At 53.2% G+C, this 12,439-nt stretch overlaps 2 protein-coding genes across 2 annotated transcripts in view; one reads left to right on the plus strand and one right to left on the minus strand.

Annotated features, from left to right (window-relative positions):
• The window catches only part of LOC140347291 (STAM-binding protein-like A), an 18,901-nt gene extending 9,899 nt beyond the window's left edge, over positions 1-9,002 (plus strand). Inside the window, exons 4-9 of the mRNA XM_072433684.1 lie at positions 186-567; positions 654-778; positions 5,319-5,456; positions 6,412-6,524; positions 8,214-8,313; positions 8,781-9,002. Of these exons, the coding sequence (XP_072289785.1) occupies positions 186-567; positions 654-778; positions 5,319-5,456; positions 6,412-6,524; positions 8,214-8,313; positions 8,781-8,837 (915 nt within the window). The 3' untranslated portion in view covers positions 8,838-9,002. The remainder of the gene's footprint in view (positions 1-185; positions 568-653; positions 779-5,318; positions 5,457-6,411; positions 6,525-8,213; positions 8,314-8,780) is intronic.
• Positions 9,003-10,139: 1,137 nt separating this feature from the next.
• The window catches only part of ppil2 (peptidylprolyl isomerase (cyclophilin)-like 2), a 42,958-nt gene continuing 40,658 nt past the window's right edge, over positions 10,140-12,439 (minus strand). Inside the window, exon 20 of the mRNA XM_072433648.1 lies at positions 10,140-10,331. Coding sequence (XP_072289749.1) covers positions 10,238-10,331 — 94 coding nt within the window. The 3' untranslated portion in view covers positions 10,140-10,237. The remainder of the gene's footprint in view (positions 10,332-12,439) is intronic.

Below are 12,439 nucleotides of genomic sequence, written 5' to 3' on the forward strand. Positions count from 1 at the left end.
CAGACCCCCGCTCGCTCACAGACCCCCGCGCGCTCGCAGACCCTTGCTCGCTCACAGACCCCCGCGCGCTCGCAGACCCCATCTTGTACTCAGTGTATTTGTTCAGCCAGTAGAACCTGTAACACATGTGGACCATGTGATCACGTTCTAATGTTACACTGTGATGTGCTTGACCCTGGGGTCAGAGGGCAGAGGAGGAGGCCCTGGCCCTGGAGCAGTCCCGGCAGCAGGCCCTGGATGCAGAGCGGGAGCGTGTGGGGGCCATGCTGCGCAGACAGAGGGAGCAGGAGCAGTTCAGTGCCTTCGAAGAGATGATCCGCCGCCAGGAACTGGAGAAGGAACGCCAGAAGGTCGTGTTGGAGTTTGCCCCCCCTGCCGCCCCTGCCGCCCCTGCCCCCGACACACCCCTCATCCCGGGCTTCATGGGGCCCCCAGCTGTGGGACCCAGCGCTCCAGTCAGCATCACTAACCCTGCCATCAGCTCAGCCACACCTGCACCTCCTGCCCCTCCTGCGTTTGACCGCACCCTGAAGCCGGACGCTCTGGTCAGCCCCAGCAGCAGCAGCAGTGAGTTCTTCTCATATTTAAGCCATGACTCTTTGTTTGTCATAAATTCATAGTTTCTGCACATTTGTTTGTTTGTTTGTTTGTAGATGCCATGGTGGACGCTCTGAGGCAGCTGTTCGTTCCCTCAGAACTGTGCCGCAGGTTTCTGCAGTTGGCTGAGGCTAATACCATACGAGCGGTGGAGACATGTGGCATTCTCTGTGGCAAACTGGTAACTACAGAAATACTAGAGTAACTACAGAAATACTAGAGTAACTCCCAGAGGAATGTTAGTAGCTTTTACTGTAAGAGTTTAACCAACAACTGTGTCCTTAAAGGACACAAATGATCCTAAATGTACTTTTTGAGCTTTTAACCATTGAAAACAGGCCTGGACTTTATTTACCTCATTCACTCTGTCATCTGAGGTCATGAGGTCATGGTCCTCAACCAGAAAAAGGTGTCTTGTCCTCTCCAGGTGGGTGGGGGGTCCTTGCCCTCTCCAGGTGGGTGGGGGGTCCTTGCCCTCTCCAGGTGGGTGGGGGGTCCTTGTCCTCTCCAGGTGGGTGGGGGGTCCTTGTCCTCTCCAGGTGGGTGGGGGGTCCTTGTCCTCTCCAGGTGGGTGGGGGGTCCTTGTCCTCTCCAGGTGGGTGGGGGGGTCCTTGCCCTCTCCAGGTGGGTGGGGGGGTCCTTGTTCTCTTCAGGTGGGTGGGTGGTCCTTGTCCTCTCCAGGTGGGTGGGGGGTCCTTGTTCTCTTCAGGTGGGTGGGTGGTCCTTGTCCTCTCCAGGTGGGTGGGGGGTCCTTGTCCTCTCCAGGTGGGTGGGGGGGTCCTTGTCCTCTCCAGGTGGGTGGGGGGTCCTTGTCCTCTCCAGGTGGGTGGGGGGGTCCTTGCCCTCTCCAGGTGGGTGGGGGGTCCTTGTCCTCTCCAGGTGGGTGGGGGGTCCTTGCCCTCTCCAGGTGGGTGGGGGGTCCTTGTCCTCTCCTGGTGGGTGGGGGGTCCTTGCCCCAAGTGGAGGAGTTCAAGTATCTTGGGGTCTTGTTCTCCAGTGAGTGAAGGATGGAGCGTGAGATTGACAGGTGGATCGGTGCAGCAGCTGCAGTGATGCAGTCGCTGCATCGACTGTTGTGGTGAAGAAGGAGCTGAGTCCAAAGACAAAGCTCTGGATTTACCGGTCGGTCTACGTTCTGACCTCACCTATGGTCATGAGCTTTGGGTAATGACCGAAAGAACAAGATCGTGGATACAAGCGGTCAAAATGAGTTTCCTCCTGGTGGATGGGCGTGACCTTAGAGATGGGGGAGGATGGGGGAGGAGCTTGATTAAATGGTAGGGTCTCCCAAGGCAAACAGGTCCTAGGTGACGGGTCAGACAAAGATCGGTTCAGAAGCCTCTTATGACGACAACAAAAACAAGGCCATTTATGTCGCCAGGATCGGCGTCACCGGGGCCCCATCCTGGAGCCAGGCCTGGGATGGGTGCTCCATGGCGAGCGCCTGGTGGCCGGGTCTTACCCCACGGGGCCCGGCCGGGCACAGCCCGAAGGAGCGACGTGGGGCCGCCCTCCCGTGGGCCCACCACCTGCAGGAGGATCCATAAGGGGCCGGTGCAGAGAGATCTGGGGGGCAGTCGACGGCAGGGGCCTCGGCGACCAGATCTCCAGACACAGAGACTAACTCTGGGGACATGGAATGTCACCTCGCTGGGGGGGAAAGAGCCTGAGCTTGTGCGGGAGGTTGAGCGATACCGACTAGATATAGTCGGCCTCACCTCCACGCACAGTTTGGGCTCTGGAACCCATCTCCTCGAGAGGGGCTGGACGCTCCACTTCTCTGGTGTTGCCCGCGAGGAGAGGCGGCGGGCTGGTGTGGGCGGGGCTGGTGTGGGCTTATAGCCGCTCAGCCGCCACGTGTTGGAGTTCACCCCGGTGGACGAGAGGGTCGCGTCCCTCCGCCTTCGGGTGGGGGACAGGTCTCTCACTGTTGTGGCGGCCTACGGGCCGAACAGCAGTGCAGAGTACCCGGCCTTCTTGGAGTCCTTGGGTGGAGTACTGGACAGTGCACCGACCAGGGACTCCGTTGTTCTACTGGGGGCAATGACAGTGACACCTGGAGAGGGGTGATCGGGAAGAACGGCTTCCCCGATCTGAACCCGAGCGGTGTTCAGTTATTGGACTTCTGTGCTAGCCACGGATTGTCCATAACGAACACCATGTTCAAGCACAAGGTCCATCAGTGCACATGGCACCAGGACACAGGCCGGAGGTCAATGATCGACTTTGTTGTCGTGTCATCTGACCTCTGGCCGCGTGTCTTGGACACTCGGGTGAAGAGAGGGGCAGAGTTGTCAACCGATCACCACCTGGTGGTGAGTTGGATCCGCTGGCGGAGGAGGAAGCCGGACAGACTTGGCAGACCCAAGCGCATTGTGAGGGTCTGTTGGGAACGTCTTGTGGAGCCCTCTGTCAGTAGGGTATTCAACTCAAACCTCCGGGAGAGCTTCTCCCATGTCCCGGGGGAGGTTGGGGACATTGAGTCCGAGTGGACCATGTTCTCCGCCTCCATTGTTGATGCGGCTGCTCGGAGCTGTGGTCGCAAGGTCTCCGGTGCCTGTCGTGGCGGCAACCCCCGAACCCGGTGGTGGACACCGAAAGTAAGGGATGCCGTCAGACTGAAGAAGGAGGCCTATCAGGCCACTCTGGCTTGTGGGTCTCCGGAGGTCATCGACAGGAATCGGCAGGCCAAGCGAGCTGCGGCTCGTGCTGTCGCAGAGGCTAAAACCCGGGCCTGAGAGGAGTTCGGGGAGGCCATGGAGGAGGACTATCTGTCGGCACCAAAGAAATTCTGGCAAATCGTCCGGCGCCTCAGGAGGTGGAAGCAGTGCCTCACCAACACCGTTTACGGTGCGGGTGGAGGCCTGCTGACCTCGACTGGGGATGTCGTCGGACGGTGGAAGGAATACTTTGAGGATCTCCTTAATCCCTCAGTCACGTCTTCCGATGAGGAAGTAGAGACCGGGGACTCAGAGGCTGGCTCATCCATCACCCAAGCTGAAGTCACTGAGGTTGATCGCAAACTCCTCGGGGGCTCCGGGGGTGGATGAGATCCTGAGTACCTAAAGTCTCTGGATGTTGTAGGACTGTCTTGGTTCACACGTCTCTGCAACATCGCGTGGCGGTCGGGGACCGTGCCTCTGGACTGGCAGACCGGGTTGGTGGTCCCTCTGTTCAAGAAGGGGGACCGGAGGGTGTGTTCCAACTACAGAGGGATCACACTCCTCAGCCTCCCGGGTAAGGTCTATTCCAAGGTACTGGAGAGGAGAATCCGACCAATAGTTGAACCTCGGATTCAGGAGGAGCAGAGTGGTTTTCGTCAAGGTCGTGGAACACTGGACCAGCTCTATACCCTCCATCGGGTGCTCGAGGGCTCATGGGAGTTTGCCCAACCAGTCCACATGTGCTTTGTGGATCTGGAGAAGGCTTTCGACCGTGTCCCTCGGGGTGTCCTTTGGGGGTGCTCCGGGAGTACGGGGTCCGGGGCCCTTTGCTCAGGGCTGTCCGGTCCCTGTATGACCGGAGCAGGAGCTGTGTTCATTGCCGGCAGTAAGTCAGACCTATTCCCAGTGCATGTTGGACTCTGCCAGGGCTGCCCTTTGTCACCGGTTCTGTTCATAATTTTTATGGACAGAATTTCTAGGCGCAGTCAGGGGTCGTCAGAGGGTGTGGTCAGGGGTCGGAGGGTGGTGTCAGGGGTCGGAGGGTGTCCGGTTTGGGGACCACAGGATTCCACCTCTGCTGTTTGCAGACGATGTTGTCCTGAGGCTCCATCAAACCCGGACCTGCAGCTGCACTGGGACGGTTTGCAGCCGAGTGTGAAGCGGTTGGGATGAGAATCAGCTCCAAATCCGAGGCCATGGTTCTCGACCGGAAAAAGGTGTCTTGTCCTCTTCAGGTGGGCGGGGGGTCCTTGCCCTCCTCAGGTGGGTGGGGGGTCCTTGCCCTCTTCAGGTGGGTGGGGAGTCCTTGTCCTCTCCAGGTGGGTGGGGGGTCCTTGCCCCAAGTGGAGGAGTTCAAGTATCTTGGGGTCTTGTTCATGAGTGAGTGAAGGATGGAGCGTGAGATCAATAGTTGGATCGGTGCAGTAGCTGCAGTGATGCAGTCGCTGCATCGACTGTTGTGGTGAAGAAGGAGCTGAGTCCAAAGACAAAGCTCTGGATTTACCGGTCGGTCTACGTTCTGACCTCACCTATGGTCATGAGCTTTGGGTAATGACCGAAAGGACAAGATCGTGGATACAAGCGGTCGAAATGAGTTTCCTCCGCCGTGTGGATGGGCGTGACCTTAGAGATAAGGTGAGGAGCTCGGCCACACGGGGGGGGGAAACTCAGTAGAGCTGCTGCTCCTTCAGCTGAGGTGGCTCGGGCATCTGTCCCGGATGCCTCCTGGGCGCCTCCCTCAGGAGGTGTTTCAGGCATGTCCCACCGGGAAGAGGCCCCGGGGAAGACCCAGGACACGCTGGAGAGACTATGTATCTCGGCTGGCCTGGGAACGCCTCGGGATCCCCCCGGAGGAGTTGGAGAAAGAGTCTGGGGAGAAGGAAGTCTGGGAGTCCCTGCTCAGACTGCTGCCCCCGCGACCCGGCCCCGGATAAAGTGGTAGAAAATGGATGTATGTAATGAAGCATGTTTCCAGCTGATGAAAACAGTATTAATGTCCTAAGTGTTGAGTTTGGAGCTGTTTGGACTCTTGGTCTTCATCAGCCTCTTGTGTTGCAGACGAGGAACTCCTTCACCGTGACACACGTGATCGTCCCAAAGCAGTGTGGAGGTCCTGACTACTGCGACACGGAGAACGAGGAGGAGCTCTTCCTCATCCAAGACCAGTATGACCTCATCACTCTGGGCTGGATCCATGTGAGTGGAGACACGGCCACGCCCACATCTGCCACGCCCTGTTTCACTTCTGTTACAAGAGGAAGATTCCTCTTCCTCTACTCCTTCCACTATGTCTTTGAGTCTCAAGAATGAACCTTATTTTAACTTCAGGTGACAATAGTGAGGTCATAGGTCACAGGTCAAAGGTGATAGGTCATAGGTCACAGGTCAAAGGTCATAGGTCACAGGTCATAGGCTGCCTAATGAGTCAAACTACAATGTTAATCATGCCATGTTCCTGCTGTAGCTGCAGATGAAGCTCATGTGGAACAAACATGACTTTGTCTCTTTTTATTTCACTTTGTTCCACTTGTTCCTGTCGGAGTCTGTCCCAGTGACTTTGGGCCTTAGGCGGGCGACTGGAGCCTGTCCCAGTGACTTTGGGCCTTAGGCGGGCGACTGGAGCCTGTCCCAGTGACTTTGGGCCTTAGGCGGGCGACTGGAGCCTGTCCCAGTGACTTTGGGCCTTAGGCGGGCGACTGGAGCCTGTCCCAGTGACTTTGGGCCTTAGGCGGGCGACTGGAGCCTGTCCCAGTGACTTTGGGCCTTAGGCGGGCGACTGGAGCCTGTCCCAGTGACTTTGGGCCTTAGGCGGGCGACTGGAGCCTGTCCCAGTGACTTTGGGCCTTAGGCGGGCGACTGGAGCCTGTCCCAGTGACTTTGGGCCTTAGGCGGGCGACTGGAGCCTGTCCCAGTGACTTTGGGCCTTAGGCGGGGCACACCCTGGACAGGGCCCAGCTCATCACAGGGTCAACACAGACGAACCTTCACTCACTAGGGCCAAGTTACAGTCTGCAGGGGAGGACATGTCTGCAGGGGAGGACATGTCTGCAGGGGAGGACATGCCTGCAGGGGAGGACATGTCTGCAGGGGAGGACATGTCTGCGGGGGGAGGACATGTGACAGGTGAAGCTGATGGCAGGGTGTGTTTCAGACTCACCCGACACAGACGGCGTTCCTCTCCAGTGTGGACCTGCACACGCACTGCTCTTACCAGATGATGCTGCCAGAGGCCATCGCCATCGTCTGCTCGCCCAAGTTCAATGAGTGAGTTCCCCTCATGTCACACCTGTCACACCTGTCACACCTGTCACACCTGTCACACCTGTCACACCTGTCACACCTGTCACACCTGACACACCTGTCACACCTGTCACACCTGTCACACCAGTCACACCAGTCACACCTGTCACACCAGTCACACCTGTCACACCTGTCACACCTGTCACACCAGTCACACCTGTCACACCTGTCACACCAGTCACACCAGTCACACCAGTCACACCTGTCACACCTGTCACACCTGTCACACCAGTCACACCTGTCACACCTGTCACACCTGTCACACCAGTCACACCAGTCACACCAGTCACACCAGTCACACCTGTCACACCTGTCACACCTGTCACACCAGTCACACCTGTCACACCTGTCACACCTGTCACACCAGTCACACCAGTCACACCTGTCACACCTGTCACACCTGTCACACCTGTCACACCTGTCACACCAGTCACACCAGTCACACCTGTCACACCTGTCACACCTGTCACACCTGTCACACCAGTCACACCTGTCACACCTGTCACACCTGTCACACCTGTCACACCAGTCACACCTGTCACACCTGTCACACCAGTCACACCAGTCACACCAGTCACACCTGTCACACCTGTCACACCTGTCACACCAGTCACACCTGTCACACCTGTCACACCTGTCACACCAGTCACACCAGTCACACCTGTCACACCAGTCACACCTGTCACACCTGTCACACCAGTCACACCTGTCACACCTGTCACACCTGTCACACCAGTCACACCTGTCACACCAGTCACACCTGTCACACCTGTCACACCAGTCACACCTGTCACACCAGTCACACCAGTCACACCTGACACACCAGTCACACCTGTCACACCAGTCACACCTGTCACACCTGTCACACCAGTCACACCTGTCACACCTGTCACACCTGTCACACCTGTCACACCTGTCACACCTGTCACACCTGTCACACCTGTCACACCTGTCACACCTGACACACCTGACACACCTGTCACACCTGACACACCTGACACACCTGACACACCTGTCACACCTGTCACACCTGTCACACCTGTCACACCTGTCACGCCAGTCACGCCAGTCACGCCAGTCACGCCAGTCACGCCTGTCACGCCTGTCACGCCTGTCACGCCTGTCACGCCTGTCACACCTGTCACACCTGTCACACCTGTCACACCGCCAGGTGAAAACAAGACACAAAAGAATGTCTAAATGTTGCTGATCCAGGACCTGAGAGGTACCAGTCTGGGGGGCGGGGCCAGTCTGGGGGGCGGGGCCAGTCTGGGGGGCGCGGCCAGTTTGGGGGGCGGGGCCAGTCCAAACATGGCTTTAGACACTCCCCAAAACAAATGAAATGTTTATGAATCATTTCATGATCACAGAGCAGTTCTGCCCCAACCATGTGACTGACCATGTGACTGACCATGTGACTGACCATGTGACTGACCATGTGACTGACCATGTGACTGACCATGTGACTGACCATGTGACCGGCTGGAAACCCAAGGTTGATATTAGGGAAATTGTTTTATTTTATTTCAATTTGTCATTTATACATTTTGTTCAGCACTTGACTTGGAGTAAATGACCTTTATAAATACTTCTGGTCAGTGGGTTATTCTGATGGTGATTATGTTCACTGACCTTTGACCTTTGGTCTTTGAGGATTGGCTACTTCAGGCTGACGGAGGCGGGGACACAGGAGATCTCGTCCTGTCGACAGAAGGGCTTCCACCCTCACAGCAAAGACCCCCCAATGTTCACAGTAAGTACTGCAGGACCAGAGACTGACCAGAGACTGACCAGTGACTGACCAGTGACTGACCAGTGACTGACCAGTGACTGACCAGAGACTGACCAGAGACTGACCAGTGACTGACCAGTGACTGACCAGAGACTGACCAGTGACTGACCAGAGACTGACCAGTGACTGACCAGTGACTGACCAGTGACTGACCAGAGACTGACCAGTGACTGACCAGTCAAACCAGTTTAGTTTTTTTAAACAGCTTCTGCTCTGAGCAGCTTCGTCCTAAACATTTGATCTTGTAACAAACGAAGCTTCAGAATCAGAGCTTTTATAAATACTAATGACGCCAAAGTGTTTGAGCTGTATGATGTATAAACCTTAATTTACTATTTGAAAATGAGACGCCACAACTTTAATGAAGCCCACATGTATTTACAGTATTTACAGTATTGACAGTACTGACTGTAGTATTTGTCTTGCAGCATGCAGGACATGTGCACATGGTGGAGGACAGCGTCTCCATGATGGACCTGCGGTGACTGTGTTTGCCCTGATGTCCATCAATATATGAAGTGCAGAATACAGGCCGGCCCGGGGTCCGTGACGGGGCCCGTGACGTGACGGGGCCTCAAGTGCCAAGGATTATCTGCTTTCAAATGTGTGTGTTTCATGTCCTTGTCTTTGTCTTTGTCTCAATCACATGTTCTGAGCTCAAATGTGTAACTCAGGTATAAAAACACTACAAGAAAATAAAGTGTCTATGAATTCATCCATAATAATAATAATAATGATGATGATGTTTGTTTCTTTACTGTGGGACAGTCTTAGTTCAACGTGTAAATGTCCCCGACTGAGCCATGTCCATCTGTGCTCCCATTGGCCCAGTGACTGACCAGTGACGGATGGAGACAGAAAACAGGACATGAAACGGGGAACTTCCTGTTTGGAGCTAGCTAATGGGCTAGCACTGCTCACTCATTTAAACAGATTAGAATCTATACAAGAAGAAACAAAAAGGAAAGTGATGAAAAACAGAAATGACTGAACTTTCCACATCGTCTCAACAGAAGCAAATAATAATCACTTTGTCAACAGGAAATCCACACTTTGTTCTAAAACGAGCTTCAAATGAAACACACTTTGACACTGGTTCAGACTGAACCTCCTGAAGAGACTCACGTGCTTGAAACAGCGCCACCTTCAGGTCACTTCATATGCAGAGTGTCAGACTTTGTTCCTGATTTGAATTTTTTTGATCAACTGGACATTTAATGGTTTAATAGTTCCTTTATGAAACACATGTTTTATGACTGGTTTATCATTTCAAATGTTCATCTATTAAAGAAAAAACAAGCTTCAGCGTCTGTCATTTGGATCTGAGTGAAATGAGCCTTTTACTGAAAACATGACAATAACTGTTACGAAACCTTTATCTGGAGAAAAAGAAAATGTCATTGTAAGTTGTGTGTTGTGTGTGTCGTGTTGTGTCCGGCTCCTTTGGAAATCCAACACTGGAAAAGCTGCTGGACCAGACGGTGTCACTCCCTCCACTTTAAGACACTGAGCAGGCGAGCTGACTCCTGTCTTCATTGGCCCCTGTAGCCTAACACCTGGAGTCATGCCATGTCCCACAGGGGGCGCTAGAGGAAATGTGTCCCCCACACTTGGCAAATCATGATAAATACAGTTAAAAAGAACATTTTACACAGAGAAAGTCTTTGTAGAAGCTTCATGTGCTGCACTTCTGTAACTACAGAGTAACTAGAGTAATAGAGTAACTACAGAATCTACAGAATATTCTGTAGTTGATCTTTTCCAAACCTGTCACAAAATCACACTGATGATGTTGTAAAAAAGGATTTATTTAAACACAGAGGCTTCACATAAAATACAGAAGCTTCACAAACACAAGTTGAGGACGTCTCGTCTCGTGGACTTTTCACCATGAGCTGAAGTCTCCAAAAGCCGCTCTGACCTTGTGCTTTTTGGCAGAGGCACTGGAGGACGCTCCACTGTCCTCAGCTGTCCGCTTCCTGAAGACAAGAAAACATTCGATTACAAGATTTATTATATATCGACCAAAAGAATGGAACAAATACTTCCAGGATTTATGGACAAAGTAATAATAATAAGTCTGGACTTATTAATATAATGTGCTAAACAGATGATTTAACTATAAAACAGTGTTCCATGTTTATTATTATTTTATTATAAAAGTCCAGAAGGGCCAGAGCAGAAGAACTGTCCCGGTGCATTTCAATTATGTCAAGTCACTTTTTAAAATATCCAATAGAGTAAAAAATATTCTTTAAATAAGTAAATGTCTGATATTGCAACGCTCGTCTCACAGAGTCAAACTGAGGAGCAAACGTGGAACGTGACGTCGTCCTCTGACCTTAAATGTGGGTATTTCCTGTTCAGTTCTATTTGCATTTGTCCATCAAATGCAAATAGTGGCTTTTAGGCCGAGGCCGCTGTGCACTTCATTTACATGTTTTAAACTGCGTTGCCAAAGCAGGAATCCACAAGGATGAACGCTTTAAAGGACACATATGTGAAGAGGCCTAAAATGTTTGGGCGCAGGAGCGCTAACAGAGAGCGCTAACAGAGAGCGCTAACAGGGAGCGCTAACATGGAGCGCTAACATGGAGCGCTAACAGGGAGCGCTAACATGGAGCGCTAACAGAGAGCGCTAACAGGGAGCGCTAACAGAGAGCGCTAACAGGGAGCGCTAACATGGAGCGCTAACATGGAGCGCTAACAGGGAGCGCTAACATGGAGCGCTAACAGAGAGCGCTAACATGGAGCGCTAACATGGAGCGCTAACAGAGAGCGCTAACATGGAGCGCTAACAGAGAGTGTGAAGTGTATTAAAACTAGGTCCATGCAAAGTTAGGCCTCATTCTGAGACTGACTTTTAGGAATATGTGTGTTTCTACCAAAATGTCTATTCCACGGAATGTAAGGGGCCCACATCTGATTAACTACCGAATGGGAGATGTCTCCATTGGCTGCGAGGCCTTGAGATGCCTTGTGTACATCTGTGTAAGCGCATGATCTCATTTCTGTAACTTCTCTCCTGGTGCTACCCAAATAAGGATACCTTTACATCTTGCTCTCTCATTGGCTAATCCGTTGGTACATGGATAGGGTCATACCTGTCAGATATTGTTTATCGGTCTTTGTGCGTCTTCAGTATATAAAGGCGAGATACGCCCAGAGACGAGGTTCGTCTTCCTGATCACCAGCGGACCCAGGGCGCTGTTTTCTGCTGTCCTGTATTTGACACTGCTTTCTCTGTAAATAAACTACCTTGAAAAGTTTGCAGAGCTTTGTCAGCGTGAATCCTTTGTCTACACCCGACGCCCCAAACGAGCATTGATCCAGCCACCACAAGCGCTAACATGGAGCGCTAACAGAGAGCGCTAACAGAGAGCGCTAACAGAGAGCGCTAACAGAGAGCGCTAACATGGAGCGCTAACGGAGAGCGCTAACATAGAGCGCTAACAGAGAGCGCTAACATAGAGCGCTAACATAGAGCGCTAACATAGAGCGCTAACATAGAGCGCTAACATAGAGCGCTAACATAGAGCGCTAACATAGAGCGCTAACAGGGAGCGCTAACAGGGAGCGCTAACAGGGAGCGCTAACAGGGAGCGCTAACAGAGAGCGCTAACATAGAGCGCTAACATGGAGCGCTAACAGAGAGCGCTAACAGAGAGCGCTAACAGGGAGCGCTAACAGAGAGCGCTAACAGGGAGCGCTAACAGGGAGCGCTAACAGAGAGCGCTAACAGAGAGCGCTAACAGAGAGCGCTAACATAGAGCGCTAACATAGAGCGCTAACATGGAGCGCTAACAGAGAGTGCTAACATAGAGCGCTAACATGGAGCGCTAACAGAGAGCGCTAACATGGAGCGCTAATATGGAGCGCTAACATGGAGCGCTAACATGGAGCGCTAACATGGAGCGCTAACATGGAGCGCTAACATGGAGCGCTAACATGGAGCGCTAACATAGAGCGCTAACAGAGAGCGCTAACAGAGAGCGCTAACAGAGAGCGCTAACATAGAGCGCTAACATAGAGCGCTAACAGAGATCGCTAACAGAGATCGCTAACATAGAGCGCTAACATAGAGCGC

This window comes from Eucyclogobius newberryi, unplaced genomic scaffold (genome assembly GCF_026437365.1).
Source record: "Eucyclogobius newberryi isolate DKJ021-1_F unplaced genomic scaffold, fEucNew1.0.hap1 SCAF_6, whole genome shotgun sequence".
Lineage (NCBI taxonomy): Eukaryota > Metazoa > Chordata > Actinopteri > Gobiiformes > Gobiidae > Eucyclogobius > Eucyclogobius newberryi.